Here is a 17247-nt window from a genome sequence, read left to right on the forward strand (position 1 = left end):
GGGCACGCAAGGCATTGCCTTGTCAGCTGGCCAGCGTGCATGTGCACCTGGCCAGCTGAGTTCAGCCTTTTTTAAAGCCATTTTTTGCCCTCCTCAGGCTCCAGAGGCTTTATAGGAGCCTGGGGAGGGCGAAAATAGCCCCCCCGCCCACCGGAAGCCCTCCGGAGGCTTCAGGAGCTTCCCTGAAGCCTCCGGATTTAAAAAAAAAACGGCCCTATGAGCAAACAGGAAGTTTGGGAGTGGACTTCTGATTTGCTCTTAGGGACGGTTTAAGCCCTTCGGAGTCTTCATGGAAGCCTCCTGAAGGTCCCTGAAGACTCCGGAGGACTAAAAACAGCCCTATGAGCAAATCGGAAGTCCGTTCTCGAACTTCCAGTTTGCCCATAGGGCTGGCTTTTTGCACTCCGGAAGCTTCAGGGAAGCTCCTGAAGCCTTCGGAGGGCCTCTGGGGGGGTGGGGTAGGGGAGGTTGTTTTCACCATCCCCAGGCTCCTATAAAGCCTCTGGAGCCTGGGGAGCCCCAAAAAAGCATGCAAAAAATGTAGGGGGAGTGACTGTCATGCATGCATGGGCAATGGGGGGGTCACGCATTACATTATGGGTGCGACATGCCCGCACACGACCCCCTGCACTCCCCCCACTTATGGCACATGAGCCAAAAAAGGTTTGCCATCGCTGCTATAGGGCAAAAAGGAGAAATCCTAGGGAAAATATTCGGAGAATGAATGAACAAAACAACCAGAAAAACAATTGCTTTGAACCCTGAACAATCCACTCTGTACATTTCCATTGAATTATTGCAAGCATTCCATGGTTTGGCATAAATTTAACCCAGAACAGATTGATTGTTCCAACCTTGATGAGATGAATGTGGTGAGAACTTCACATCCTCTCTTTCTTAAGCCGTTCCCAGCTGCTTTTTTGTTCCATCTACCTGCTCCTCACCCCCATCCTTGATTTTGTTTTTCTTTTGCTTGGAACTGACATGTTGTGGTCCATGCAGTGAATGAAATGGGGTATCTTGTTCTATGCACAGCCTTTTTCCTTCAACCTCCCTCCTATCTTTCAGTTTCCAAATGCCACGTTACCTGAGAGACCTCACTGGGTAGGATGTCAAGGAAGCAAACCTCATTTCCGGGGTTTTCCATGTGGACTCTGGACTCTCTTCCATCACCTGACGGTTCAAGCAGCATGTCAAAAACAGCCTGGTAAGTAACTGCATTAAAGCTTTATATCCCATTCATTACACTGAACTTTAGAATGGAAGGCCTGGATCCACAATCATAGTCCTTGGATATATTACTCTTTACCATTTTGATGAGATTTTTAAATCATAAAATACTGTCAGAACTATACCTGCAGTGTCCATTAAGTTCATCACCATTTCACTCTCATCTGTTGCAGATAGAGGATTTTATACATATTGTATTATTTTATCAGATTTATATCCTAGATTTTCCCTCCAAGATCTCAATCCAGTACACATTGCATTCCCTTCTCATATTTCCACCACCACCACAAGAACAATTCTATAGGTTAAGCTTATGCTGAGTGAGAGAGGCCCAAAGATAACCCAATGGCTTTCTTGGGTGGAGATGGACTATAACCCTGATCTCTCCAGCCCTTGTCCAAAACCTTAGTGCGTACATCATGCTTGCCCTCACATTTGAACATACTCGGAAAACATTTTGGGAGTTGGTTCATCACTGGCGATGTTCTGTCTTTGCCATTCATATATTAAAAAAAAAATAAAAGAGAAAGAAATGACAGAATTACTCTCATACCATTTTTAATATTGTTTGTGATGATCTGGATGGATGACAACCGACTCAAGCTCAACCCCTCCAAGACGGAGTGGCTGTGGGTGCCAGCTCCCTGGTTCAGCCAATTAATTCCATCATTGGCCATTGGGGGCGTTCAACTTGCCCCCGTGGAGCGGGCGCGCAATTTGGGCATCCTCCTGGATGCCCGGCTGTCCATGGATGACCATGTGACAGCCGTGGCAAGGGGGGCGTTCCACCAGGTTCGCCTGGTGCGTCAATTGCGCCCCCTACTGGACCGGGACGCCTTTTGCACAGTCACTCATGCACTGGTGATGTCTCGCTTGGACTACTGTAACGCTCTCAACATGGGGCTTCCCTTGAAATGCACCCGGAGGCTACAGTTGGTCCAGAACGCAGCCGCGCGGGTAATTATGGGGAGTACTAGGTACTCCCATGTGACACCGTTCCTGCGCGAGCTGCACTGGCTTCCTGTGGTCTATCGGGTGCGTTTCAAGGTTTTGATAATAATCTTTAAAGCGCTCCATGGCTCAGGACCTAGTTACTTGCGGGATCGTATTCTGCCCCATACATCCCTGCGTCCAATCCGCTCGCACAGAGAGGGCCTCCTCCAGGTGCCGTCCACTAGACAGTGTCGGGGGGCGGCGCCTAGGAGTAGAGCCTTCTCTGTGGCGGGCCCAGCCCTGTGGAATGACCTCCCTCCGGATATTAGGAATACCTCTGACCTCCGCTCCTTTCGTATTAAGCTTAAGACCCACCTTTTCCAAGCAGCTGGCCTGGCTCAACTTTGATCTAACCATATCGCTCCTGACGGGTTTTCACTGGGTATTTTAATTATATTTAATTATCTAGGGGTTTTTAAATACTGTATTTTAATTGTTTTATTTATCAGCCGACCTCCTCCTTGTGTATGTCTCGGTATATGTCTCTGTTATATGTTTGTTCTGTCCACATATTTATTTCATATGTTTCATTGTACGCCGCCCCGAGTCCTTCGGGAGAGGGTGCGGCTAAGAAATAAATATTTATTATTATTATTATTATTATTAAATATCTATCTCCCTTTTTTTTGGAGACGTTATTACAAAGCATGTTACCTCTTTAATTTTATTTTTTACAACCATTGCTCTATGACCGGGATGGCAAACCTATGGCACGTGTGCCACAGGTGGCATGCGGAGCCGTTTGTCAGGGCATGCAAGGGGCTGCCTTGTCAGCTGGCCAGCACGCATGTGCACCTGGCCAGCTGAGTTCAGCCTTTTTTAAAGCCATTTTTCATCCTCCTCAGGCTCCAGAGGCTTTATAGGAGCTTGGGGAGGGCGAAAAGAGCACCCCCTGCCCACCCACCCCTGAAGGCTTCAGCAACCTTCAGGAGGCTTCCCTGAAGCCTCCAGAGCGCTCAAAATGACACTCCGAGCAAACCGGAAGTCACTCGGGGGGGGGGGGCAGTGGAGGCTGTTTTCGCCGTCCCCAGGCTCCTATAAAGCCTCTGGAGCCTAGGGAGGACGAAAAGAGCATGCAAAAAATGGGGGTAGCGCCTGTAGTGCACGCATGTGCATTGGGGAGGTCACGCATTGCATTATTGGTGCGGCATGCCCAAGTACGACCCCCCTGCGCTCCCCCCACTTATGGCACATGAGCCAAAAAAGGTTCGCCATCGCTGCTCTATGAGATCTACGTTTGTATGTGTATGTATATGTGTACATATATTCAAATTTCAAATTTCTTGCCAGATACCAGGCTGGTCAGATGGCATCATTGAGCTTGGGATCAAGAGGGAACTTCAACCAGCCTCTCTGGTCCATGTCTAGCATTGTAACTACTATGCTACTGCTATACTACACTAGTTCTACACTATTTTGTCACACCTCATCCAAATAGTTGCATACAATTTTATGGCTTTAAGAGAGAGAAGGAAGCATTTATGTCAGAAACATTACTTAGAAAAGAAATGGTAGTAACGATAAATGAACATGCTGGATATTTCTCCATTTAAATTCAGATAGTGGTCATTTGCTCTGACAGTAAAATATTTCATTTTTAGATGGACTGCCTTATCAATTCAAAGTAACAGAAGAGAAATAAGTTGATTTTTGATTAGCTAATGATAATAAATTGCTTTTAATAAATAAATTACAGGTGAATAACGCTTAATTGTATCGCTTTTCCTTCTACAATATTCTCACTTCTTGATAAGGTTGGCTCTTTTTAAAAATATCAGGGGCAAATGCATTCTTCCCCTTTCATTTGTTGCTCTGCTTCGGAGAAGAAACATGATTTGAGTTCACTTTAGGAAGATGGTAGTTGTCATGAGTTACTTTTTTTCATTCTCTCTCTTTTTTACTTTGGTGTTAACAATTGTGGTTTAATTTTCAGCTTCCTCAGGTATACCTGAAGTTCTTCCTACAATGAGAGGATACATCCACAATTTCTTTGGCTGCAGGATGTGTGCAGAGCACTTTGAAGCGATGGCAGCTGAGTCTATGCATGAAGTGAAGAACAGGGATGAGGCTGTCCTATGGCTTTGGTCAAGGCATAACAGGGTCAATGCTCGTTTGGCAGGTGAGGATTCTGCTCCTGGCAGCCTACTTTTTGACCATTTTAACCAGCAGATATCCTGTTTCCATAGTAATATATAGCCTTCCAGAACCTTACTTGGTGGTTGGATTTGCCTCAGAAGAACGGTCCTTGGAGGTAAGCTGTGGAGAAAGAGAACAAGCTCACCCAGTGAACTTCCATGATTGAGGGTGGACTTTAATCTTCTCCATTGACTTTGGATATCAGAAGCTTATGAAGATTGCAAATGGCAATCCCATGACTGTGGGATGCTACAACTTTTGTAAATGTGTGCTGGCTTCTAAGTGCCCAAATTACAATCATGTGACTGCAGGGACTCTGCAAGTAGTTGCAACTTCAAGGACCAGTTATAAGTCTCTATTTCCAACACCCATAATATGGTCAAATGTCTGCTGAATAAGTGGTTGGTAAGCAAAGACAACTGTATATTCTCACTGAGTTCCATCTCATAGAACATAGAATAACTGAGTTGGAAGGGACGTTGGAGATCTTCCATTCCAAACCCCTGCTCAAGCAGGAAACCCTATACCAATTCAGACAAATGACTGTCCAATCTCTTTTTGAAAGCCTCCAGTGATGGAGCATCGCAACTTCTGGAGGCAAGCCATTCCATTGATTGGTTGCTCTTGCCATTAGGAAATGTCAAATATGAAAGCTTTTAAGTATTAGCCTGTAACTCTCCTAGAAGACAATTGATGTTGAATATGTGTTGGGGAAGTTGAATATAGGTAGTCTTCACTTATGGCCACAGCTGAGCCCCATATTTCCACTGCTAAGCAAGACAATTAAATGAGTTTTGCCCCATTTTACAAACTTTCTTGCCACAGTTGTTAAGTGAATCACTGCAGTTGTTATGTTAGTAACATGGTTGCAAAGTGAATCTGGCTTCTCCATTGACTTTGTCAGAAGGTTGCCAAAGGTGACCACATGATCCCAGGACATTGCAACCACCATAAATACATTGCCAAGCATCCAAATTTTGATCATGTGACCATACGGATGCTTCAACCATTGTAAGTATGAAAAATGGTCACGTCACTTTTTTCAGTGCCCTTTTAACTTCGAATGACCCCTAAATGAATGGTTGTAAGTCGAGGAGTATCTGTAATAGCTTGTTTCTAGAACTGGTTGGCTACATTTTCATTCTACACTTTAGTGCAGTTACCTTCCAAGATGCACTGGCCTTTTTAATAGCCATCTCACCTCTACTGGATTTATTGTTGTAATGCTGAGATCTGAATAAAGGAATAGGCAATGGCCAATTGATTCTGTATTGTGATGGCGCAAGCTAAAAGTGATCAGAGTTCTTGATATGAGAAGCTTCCTTGTCTTTTTTTTGTTAGTTTGCAGTCAAGACCTGATTAAGGGAGATATTGTTTCTTGATATAGATCAGGGGTCCCCAAACATGGCAACTTTAAGACTTGTGGACTTGTGGAATTCTGGGAGTTGAAGTCCACAAGTCTTAAAGTTGCCAAGTTTGAAGACCTCTGATATAAATAGTTCCAATTATAAATGGAAGCATTTTTGAAACATATACACAGAGATCATTTTTATTTGACTGAGTCTACATGCTGCATCTCTTCCACTGACTCTAAAACAAAATAAATAACTTTTCTATCTCAGAACACTTTCCTTAGAACCTCGATTAGGCCCGACAGGCTATACATTTCTGGCTTGCAGAGTCCTTCAGCTGCCCTGTGGACACTGCAACTTGAAAAGAAACCTCACCACCCACCATGCTGAAAAAAAACTACCCTCTTCTTCCCTACAAAAGGAGGAATTCCCGCAAAGTATTGTAGGCAAGAGCATTGTGAGTTAACCCCTGCCTGCCATAACAAAAAAATAAATCAGTGAAGAATATTTGGATCAGAAGAGGGCAGAGAGGGTCAGACAGCAAACACTGATTCTTTTTGTCAGAAAGGAGTCAACAGCTGGTGGTTTTGAACCAGAGACTTAGCTACTAAATCTTCTTCATCTTTTCTACTGGGGGCTTCTAAAGGCTGACACGTGCCTTGAGAGGACCTTCCTCCAGGACTGCTGCCCAAATGCTGTGCTTCTCAGAGACAGATGCAGTCCCTTGTTCTACAGTCCTGTTTTCCCTGACAGGGGGAGGAGTAGGTGACTCCCCTTGACAGATGATTGTGAGAGGAGAAAGTAGAGGGACTCATTGACCAAGCCAGGGAATCAAAGGAGTTATTTACTCTTTGTTCCACTTGGGTTTTCCCACCCTCTCTGTCTATCCCTAGGGACTTAATCTCTGATCTTCTGAGGCATATTTTCTTATTCTCTTTACACAGACACACACCCATACATTTATTCCTTCAAACCCAGGGTAAATAACAGCCACTAAACAGGCTAAATCCTCTTCAGAATTTCTCCTTTAATAGATGCCTGTTAAAGTCAGTCTCTTAAATGCTTTGGACTGTCAACAGTCCAAGGGAATGTTGATGGCATATCTACTGACAATAGGGAAATCGCCCAATGAATGTAGAGAGCAGATTCTTTATTGCAAGCATTTACTAAAACTGTGATGTTATGATTTAAAATACCCACAAGATGTTTCCACAATATGAATCTTTCTTTGTTGTTCTCAGCAGATTCTCCATATAGAATGCTTACCTGCATTTATCTTAACTCATCCTGCTGCACCTTCTTCTCCTTCTTATAGTCTATTGAGTTGCTCTGGACTTAAAAACTATTTCAGCCCTTTTTGTCTAAATAGAAGTTTTTGCATATGTCTGTTGTTTTCCTGTATAGTTAGAGATAGAAGATTGACCTGATATAATTGGGTGTATTTCAAATATCGGATACTTAGAAAGAAATGATAAAAACTGGGTATCCTTGGCATGCCCTATTGGCATGTCCTAAATTTGGGGGAGGTTAAATTTTATTTATTTACCTTTGCTTATTTAAAACATTTATATGGCCATCCAACTCAAACAAAGCAACTTTGAATGGCGTCTAAAATCATTAAACAAAAATAGAAAAGGAAAACGGTATGTGCCACTAAAACAAAATAAGCCAGTTTAATGGTTTGTTGTACTCTTATCAAATATGACATCTGCTTATCTTGACTCAAGTGCTGGGATTTTAACTGCTTAAAGTTCTTACTGTAGTGGTTCACTTTTGGCAAAGGCAAGTCAGGTGTTAGGTAATCTACATGGTGCTTTTAAAAAAAACTGGCACTAAGGAAAGCAGATTCATTTGTAAGATAGAAGCATGCAGTTTTACTTTTGTCAGTAAAAATAGTACTATTTCCAAGTGGTGGCAATGATGATGATCTGCTGCAGCCATTTCCCCCCACCGCTTAGGTGTGTCCTATAATTTAAATTTTGGAAGTTGCTTGCTTGCTTTTGTTGTGGGACCAGAATTATGCATATATGTGTAGGAATGACAGGCACAGTATTCCAGTTTGCAGCAGTGAAGCCCATAAAGTTGTACAGGACAGGACAGCACCTTCAGCCAACATATTGAATTGGAGCAAAGAAAATATTGGAAGACTTGTAATAACAAGTGAATAAATAAGGTTATTTTTCTCTGTTGTTTTTTTTTTCATCCAAGATTTTACATCCTTATCTGGAGATGGATTATTGAAGCTATTTTGCGGTAGAAATGTTTTCTTGGCTAAGAACCAGGGAGTTCAAAAGTTTGCATTGCTTTCAAACTAATGAAGGGAATATTTTTATTTTTATTTTCTCTTCAAACCTGTTTCATTGTCAACATGTTTTTATGAAAAAGCAGTGTTAATATTTTGATGCCTACTTCTCTTAATATTTTATGTCACAGTTACTGAAAACACAGTAAAAATTGTTGAAAGCATTAGCTAACTATTTCCATAAATATTTAGAGACATCTTCTTTGGGTTATCTTTCAGTTTTTGAAAACGAATAAGCATTGATCAGTTTTTAAAGCAAATCAGTATACAGTAGTAGTTATATTGAAGGTGTGCTTATAATTAAGTGGAGTACAGATAAATAAAATGGTACACCATATTCACCAACATCATTGTAGGAAATTAGCTAATGCAATATAATAATCAATATAAATGTTACCTAATACTAGCAAAACCTTTGTATAATCTACAGTGAATAATGAGTTATGTTTTCTGGCTTCATAAATGTCCATCATAAAGAAGCATTTTAATGCCTTTTTAATAATAAGGTACCGAAGGCAGTAATTAATTAGGCACAGGTCAAACTGCTTATAGACTAAGTAACTTGTGAATGTTCATGTGTGTGAGAATATTATTTGACTAACATGATAGTAAGATTTTTTTTCATTTTTTTTGTTCAGGTACAGCAACTGATGATCCCAAATTTCCCAAGATCCAGTGGCCTCCCAAAAGCTTCTGCCCTTTATGCCATCGCATCTCAACTGACAGTTCTTTGCAGGATGGGAAAAAGTCTATGTGGAATGAGAATCGAGTCTTGATGTTTCTCAAATGGCATTTTTCTGGAAAAAATATTTACATGGATTCTCCCCTGCAGCATCAAACAAGAATGGGTCGAAATGTTGCTCAGCAAAATTATGAAGCTGAGTGGAAGCTAGAAGGGGGAGGAAGAGGAGAAGAGAGTGACCAAGATAATCAAAAGGAGACTGGGAAAGTAGAAAAGAAGAAATTTGATTTGGGAAAACCTGGTTTGCCAGAGTTGCATAAACCAAGCATTGTCAAGATGAGCACAAAGGCAAAAGAAATGGTGGAGGATATTGTTGATCTTGATCCATTTAGTGAGCAGCATTTTAAGAGCAAAGCCTTGAAGCTGGCAAGACAGATTAGCATCAGGGAGAGGCGGACTAAGAGGGACACTCGGCTGTTCCTGATGGAGAATGAGGGCCGACGCTCACTTGATTATATTAGAGAGTCCCTGAGGCGTAAGAACTTGGGAGCCAGACAGTTCTCTGGCATCCAAGTGGAAAAAGAGAATACTTTGAGAAGAAACCAGTGGATCTATATCCTGGGAATGGGTTTCTCCCGGTTGGATGTCAGCTTGTGTGTTCTCTTGTATTTGCTTTCTTCTGTCTGCCTGTTGGGCATGTACACCTTCTTCCGCATGCGCATGAATTACCGCAAGGCCCGGTTAGGCTACTCACTGACATGAAATTGAAGGATCCATTAGGTAATGGAAGGGATATGTGCACATCAGCTTGATTTGGTGGTCTTTCACTAAACTAACCATTCCTATACTGAATATACACAGATGCAAAAATACACAGATGATATATTGGTTGTGAAGGATGCAAATTAGTAGAGTATACTATTAGATCTCTTAAAATGCATGGAAATTGCTATTTCTATATATGAAAGAGTACCTAGTGAACAGGCAGGTCTTATTGTCACAGTTGCTGGATCATTTGTATATATTTGTGATTCTGTACCAGAATAAAATAGCTGAGTGTGGTGCCAAAAGGGGCATGGGGTCATATTTCAGAGCACATGGTGACAGGCTGATTGTCTGAGGAATCAGGGGCTCTTTATTGTTCTTGGTTTGTGATGGCGGGAAAGGATTAATAAGCAGAAAGGATTCAGATCTTATTAGATAAATGTAGTACAATCATCTTTTCAACAACCAGAACGTAATGCAAATACCGTTGCTATTTTAGGGGGGGGGGAAGCATGATGAGTTTAGGACCAGCAACAAAGTGGTACTTCTGAAATCTTTGTGCCTTGTGTCTTGAGATATGTCCAAATCCTGTAACATTGTGAAGAAACCTAGTATACGAGCAGCCTAAAATATTGTGCTGGAATATCTCTTGAACACTTTTAATCTCTCTTCCAAAGCTTCTGTGCCATTATAAAACTACCCTTAGTAAAACCAGCTCTATAGTGTTATTTGCAGACAGCGGTAATCAAGCAAACCAAAAAGAATTAAGTTCTCAATCTCTCTTCCATACCTTTCTAAAATATAAATCGAAGGAGTTTGCTCGCCCTTCTGCATGACTTCTTGGGGTCCTGCGTGGAATATACTTACGGTAGTGCTTTTGCCTGTATTTCCCATGCAGCCCAGCTTCTTCCCTTGATCAGATGACGGAAAACAAAAGCCCTTGAGGGTTTTGAACTTGAACTCATAGTGTAAAGAATTGAAAGCAGTTGGCAACAAGTCCAGGTCAAAACTATGCCGTCGAATAGATAGATCGGTGTAGCAGTTTTTACTAGCTGCTACGTTTCTTTCACTGTGCCTTTTGTCTTTCTCTCCATATCCTAGTAGCTTCAGCTTTGATGTCTTTACCTTTTTCTATCTTACTCTGTAAACTACGGGTGTCAAGCTTGCCGCTTCACGTTACTGTCATGTGACATGTTGCAACATTTCTTTCTTCACGGAGCTGGGGTGGCCGTGACTTAAATATGAAGCATCGGAACGGTAGGCCACCAGTTTGACACCCCTGCTGTAAACTTACATATGTTCTAGTTTTTTAATCAGGTGATCTGTGTCTTCATATTTTACTTAATAGGAGAGAAGAAATGAAAGCAAAGATGCATTTTTAGGAGTGTAGCTATCACTCCCTGAGACATTAATTGATTATTTTTGAAATTATTAGAATTATCCCTGTTGGGGTACCTGCATTCAACTGGAAAGAGTTCTGGAAGAGAGGGAATTAATCAGGACCTCTAAGGATCCTTTTGGCCATTAGGTTTGATTGCTGAGGATTACTTTCCAATTGTTTCTGAGCTGCTTCAGTGTGGAAAGAAATAGCCTAGTCTTGTTTAAAAAGAAAAAAGTTATTGGTAAGTCAGATAAAAAGTTAATGTAGCAAGATTTTTTTTCACTGGGGAAGAATGATAAGACTTTAAAAGGTAGAAGACAATTTATACACTTAGATGTCTAATAAGACATTGCAAATTCCTATTCATTGCAGTTAAACCTGGTGCCATTACCCTAGGATGACAATAAACAACTATGGCAACTTTACAACCTGTGGACTTTAACTCCCAGAATTCCTAAGTCCGCATGGCCAGCTCAGGAATTCTGGGAGTTGAAAACTACAGATTGTAAATTTGCCATAGTTGCCCACCCCTACACTAGGAGAAAAGTGACTCCACCTGGCATTAGAAAAATAGAAAAATATGTAGCACAGGAAGATATTATTGAAGGTGCATTCTTCAGAAACTGACTTTCCTCCCCTAGAGTGCTACTTTTATCTTGGTTTGTCGTCTGTTGTCTTTGTAGGTGGATATTCATCTTTATGCAAGTGCCTTTTGAGACTTTATCCAGTCTAAGAGAGCTAATATGAATAGGCTTCAATAGTTTGTGATTCAAATCTCATGTACAAATATTACCTGATTGTCAGATACCTCTCCTCAAATTTAATCTTCTGTCATAGATGATATAGAAAGATAGATAGATGATAGATAGATAGATAGATAGATAGATAGATAGATAGATAGATAGATGATAGATAGATAGATGATAGATAGATAGATGATAGATAGATAGATGATAGATAGATGATGATGATAGATAGATAGATGATAGATAGATAGATAGATAGATAGATAGATCTATTGATTATAGCTCAATCAATGGATGATAGATGACAACAAAATTGATGCAGACTACTTGTATGAATATTTAAAATCTACAAGAAATATGTATTGATATTACTCTTGGAATATCTGTTTTTCCTGGTAACCCTAATAGAAATTAAGGAGGAATAAATCCTCAAATACATCTTCCATTTTGGCTATTGAGAAATATTAATAGTTTTATTCAGCTTCATTTCCAATCCTGCTTTGGTATTTTGAAATAAACTAGTCTAAAAGGTAGTATCTTGACAAAACATCTGAAGGGAATTAATCACTATCATCCCTCAATTTCTTACATTTTTTCAGCTCATCAGGGATTGGATTTCTCATTTGACTAAGATCAGAGAAAGCCATGGATTTTAGGATCATATTTAGTGTGCTTTGGGATTTGGAACAATTTAATCCAATTTTAGCTAGGATCTATAATGCTGATGTCAGATAGATGAAATGACCAGTATTTCTCTATTTTTTTTCAAATAATCTTAAGAATTACAAGTAGGAAGAAAACTTAACAACCTTAAGTTTTAACCCCTTTAAATATAGTCCCAGAGCTTATTTTCTGTACATCTTTTTTTAATCCAAGAATATTTATAACTTTAAAAGACTCCTTTTGTACATCCAGCAAATAACGTTTGGCCTTTTTAAAATCATTTCTCATAATGTCCTTCAAGACTTTAACAGATCTCTTTTGTAAGTTCAGTAAGAAAAAGTTATTTTTCTGATTTCAATGTATATCCTCTCACAGTGAAATATCCAGTTTCATTTGCATATTCAGTATATCTTTTTATATTTTATATTTTTCTGCTTGACACAATTAAGTCTACAGTCTAATTAATTTCATACTTATCTGTTGTAGCTAATTCTTCTTGTCTAACTTCATTGTCCCATGTTCCCTCATATCAAAAACTTTGAAGACCAATATTCAAAAACATGCATTAAAGCTTGTTGTTCCATTATTTATTTCCTTGTTAACAAAATGAATGTATTATTCTCTAGCTTCCTCCTTCAAAGTCCCATTATCATGTTTCTTCTTTAAAAAGCCCAAACAATTGCCAATTCTGACAAGAAAAATTCTTCTAATAAATTCGGAATTCCAAGTCTATCTGGACTTTTAATCCTTGTTACCATTCCAAAACCATATTCTATACATCTTTTTCCATTTAATCAAAAAATCAATATTTTTCCAGAGCCTTTAAAATCACATTTAAAACATCTTTCTCCAAGGAGAAGGCAACTCACTCAATGAATACAGCAAATATTTTCAGGACAATAAAAGAAATAATCCAAAAAGTGTTTAAGAAATGAGGGTCAGGCAGGCTTTATGTCTTTAAAAGGCTGTGTTACAAGTATGAGCTTGATCATTCACTATCCCTCAATTCTCAGCCACTCAACTCATAAGGTGACCATGAAACAAGTGTACCCTCTGATCTACTCACAATGAGCAGCTGTCTGGAGTCACATGGATTATCTCAACAATCTCTCCTTCCTCGGGAGAGATTTTGCTGGTCTGGAGCCATCATTCAGCCATTCTTTGTACACCTGGTCCTGCTGTCAATAGAATATTTCTCAACCTCAGGAACTTGCTCTCTGGACTTCAACTCCCAGAATTCACTAACCAGCTTGTTGAGGTAGAGAAACACTGGCCTAGACTAAATTTAATTAGACTGTAGTATTTCAAATGATATGAACTCTGTCATATCATTTAATGCTGAAGAATACTTAAGGCTTCCCTTGGTACAATGGCTTTCTAACAATTATGTGCCATATGACTATGTGTATGAGGTAATACTATGGTTACAATAGAGAAATAAAGGGTCATTGAAATTACTACCCCCAATTAAAATGTTATGATCTGTGGATCAAAGACTTAAAACTATAAATCATATTTGCACTAAATGAGAAACACCATAGACTTTTTCAGGTATCATATAGCTCAGAACTGTTTGGTTCCATATTGTAGAAAAAAAATTCTGAGAATTTTGAAATACAACTTTTTAATGTAACAAGATATTTCTTGCATTGTAAATTGCCATTGCATTCTCTTATGGTTGTTTACAGGTGACAATAAACACCAGAATTATATTTTGTTTGTTTAATGGTTGCATGCGTGTTCAAGGTAAGATGCACTCTAGATTTTCATTCAAATGGTGTAGATGTCTTTTGGTGCATAGACTTTGTGGTAAAAATAATGCTGCCGTTGCCTTGTTTCTTGTCTGTTAGCATAATTGTAGTCTCAAACTATTAATTTATTCAAGGAACAATAAGTTTGAAAAACTATTCTTAAAAATCCTGTTAATTCTTCTTGGCTATCGTCTGTTTAAAAGGTTATAATCCAGTGAGCTTTTTAGTCAGATTTTAATAGCTAGAGTAGGAATAAATTCTTCTACTCTCATGGAACATAGGAATATATTATTTTCAAAAACTGTGTATTGCCTCAAAAATTAATTTCACAGTTCTTCAAGTCCTAATATAGTTGGTACCATCTGTGTATGTATGAGAGTATGTGTGCTTGGACAAGAATAGGGAGTTTAAATGATCTACCAAATGCAAAGGATTAATAGAAATAATAGAAGTATTCCAATACTTCTAATATTCCTAATAACTCCATGTATTCCTTCTTTTCCCTTTATGAGCAAAACTGAGAACAGTCCCCTTCCATTCACACAGTATATGGTGATGAAGACACTTAGAAGCCAGAATGTATTCTAGTGATCAGATCTTTCCTGTAAACTGCCACTTGACAGTTTATAGTATAGTGACAATAATGATGTCTTCTTCATTCCTTATAATGTAAAATGCAGATGAAGGTAAAGGCTAAAAAACAAAATTACAGAGTAGACCTATAAGATTAGATAGTATGTCCTTCTTGATCAGATATATCTCTGACTCTAACTACCGTAAATAAGAAATAACATACTGTTGAATGAGGTTTGCTGGTCACATTTTGCTTCATAACTAATGTGGTTGAGGTTGGGCTGAAGGATGGGGAATCACCAAGCCATATATTTGTGCCACAGACTGACTGCCCAATAAATGAGTAAGTGTTATAAGTATAGTATATACTTTGCTAATACAGTTGCTAATTACATGATCTCACAAATATGCCTTTTGTTTCCCAGAATTTCTATGCCAGTCTACCTCAAAGGTCATTGCAGAGACAAATTGTCCTAACCATCTTGTATGATATAACAATAAATTTGTCTGTTAGTCTTTTTCTCCTGTACCATAATGCTGATTGCCTTGTAATGGAATGCTGAAGAAGCCACTTTAAACAGGAAAGAAGACGTTTTCATTTGCTTTTAGTTCTTTAGAGCCATCTGTGGCTGGTTTGTGGATCTAGGAAAACTTGGCATGGCCAACACAACATGGCCAACTTGCTGCAGGGCAACTCTCCACGGGACAAGAGTTACACTAATATTGGAGAAATGGTGGAATAAAGGATGCAAAAAGAGGGACAGAATGGAATGGGAATCATAAAAATTAAAATATTTTTAAAATTATTTTAAAAACTTAAATTGAATTGTTGAATTGTCCTATAGTGAGTTGTTCCAAGGCAAGTTGACTGCGTCAAGTTGTTCCATTCCACTGGTTTACTGCCTTTTCTTTGTATTCCACCATGCTGCATGGAAATGATCCAAGAAGCCTCTGTTTACCCAAATTATTTGACCTAGTGGAATAAATTTATTTTTGCTAATAAATACGTTTGTGTATGTAGCCTGTGTATTTGCTTTATGTTTCTAAGATTATGATACATTGCACTGACTAGTGGGAAGGCCATGGGAAGTTTGTAAACTAAATCACACACACACACCACAACTATTAAGTTTTTTTTTAAAAAAAATAGATTTAGAAATTAAGCTTGAAGTTATTCCATAAAGTTTGCTGTAAAATTCCTTTGCAGCTTTGAATTTTGAAAAAAAGATAACAAAAGATTTTTTGTTCTTTTTTTTAAAATAATTTTGTTAAATATTATAATTGCAATAGTAAAAACATATACTAAAGAAGTAAATTAAAGACAGGAGATTAGAAAGTAAAAAAGTATAACAGAAAAGATAAGAATTTAAAAAAGACAAATGATTTCCAACTTTAATCACAACTAGTACAAACAATTTTGTTTAGTTTATTTCTTAATTTACAAACAATGAGGTCTTCATCCTGTGCCCCATCTCTTACCTATAAGCAAAGCACAGGCATTTGAATCCTAGCAAAATTCCATTCAGAGTTATCAGAAATTACATATTTTAACCTTGATCAAATAAACCAACTTTATATTCCTGCTTTTTATTGTACTTCTGGCAATCTTAATCTTTAGTTTTTTTAAGAAATGTAGAACTTGATTTCATTTCTTTTTTGCCCCTTCTCACAAGATTCATCCAACTTTAAAAAAAATATATCTTTTGTAAATCCAATATAAAACAATTAACAGGTTGCTCTTAGTTTATTATTTGTAATTCCATTTTAATTTTAACAGCAACTTTTTCCATATTCTGTCATTTATAGTTCCGTTTTCATGTCAACTCTGACAGATAAAACCTGTTCCTAGTCTGCCATTTCTTTCTTAACATCATTTAGACACTGTCTAGTCATAGAAGCAAACATTGCTATTGACATTGTTGCTATTAAACTTCTGATTCCATTTTTCAAAATTGCCCTTCAGTATTCCCAATGCAGTATGTTGCATCATTCTATACTTGTTAATCAGGATCATGTATTATCTTTTCATTAAAGTCCAGTTCCCTCCAATGTCCAATTTTTAAAATTACATACATTACGTTTATTATGTTTTAGAAAAAAATCAAAACAAATCCATTTTCCCATGAGAAGGATTTGTTACAATTAATTCCAAAATCTTATTTTAAATTAACTGGACCTTTAATTCAATTATAACATTCCAAAATCAAAGTCTTAACTATTTACTCTTTATTTCAAACATTTAAAAATTAGTAAGCTTGTAGTTAATTTTTTTTCTTTCATTAAGGATTGAAGGCAGACTCACTGGGTGCTTCCAGACTTGTTTATTTATTTATTTATTTTCAAGATTTATAGACCACCCCCTCTCCCCGAAGGGACTCGGGGCAGTGTACAGGCATCTCATTAAAAACCAGACACAAAAATAAATACCCTTAAATACCCTTAAAATCGAATTAAACCTAACAGCTGTACAAGATAATAAAAGTTAAAAATCAACCTAAAACTAACCCCTAGAAATTTAAAAATGCAGACTTGAGGGACTAAACTGGGATTAGGCCAGGCCGGCTAACTTGAACAGGTGGGTTTTAAGCTTCTTACGGAAGGAGCGGAGATCGGTGGTGGTTCTAATATCAGGGGGAGGTCATTCCAGAGGGTCGGGCCCATCACCAAGAAGGC

General features: G+C 38.5%; 1 protein-coding gene across 1 annotated transcript in view; it reads left to right on the forward strand.

The window, feature by feature from the left end:
- Window positions 1-15594, forward strand: part of QSOX1 (quiescin sulfhydryl oxidase 1) — a 67578-nt gene extending 51984 nt beyond the window's left edge. Inside the window, exons 10-12 of the mRNA XM_081949276.1 lie at window positions 1069-1207; window positions 4157-4342; window positions 8652-15594. Of these exons, the coding sequence (XP_081805402.1) occupies window positions 1069-1207; window positions 4157-4342; window positions 8652-9457 (1131 nt within the window). The 3' untranslated portion in view covers window positions 9458-15594. The remainder of the gene's footprint in view (window positions 1-1068; window positions 1208-4156; window positions 4343-8651) is intronic.
- The last annotated feature ends 1653 nt before the right edge of the window (window positions 15595-17247 follow it).

The sequence above is a fragment of the Natrix helvetica genome, assembly GCF_964273705.1.
Source record: "Natrix helvetica genome assembly, chromosome: 3".
NCBI classification, from domain to species: domain Eukaryota; kingdom Metazoa; phylum Chordata; class Lepidosauria; order Squamata; family Natricidae; genus Natrix; species Natrix helvetica.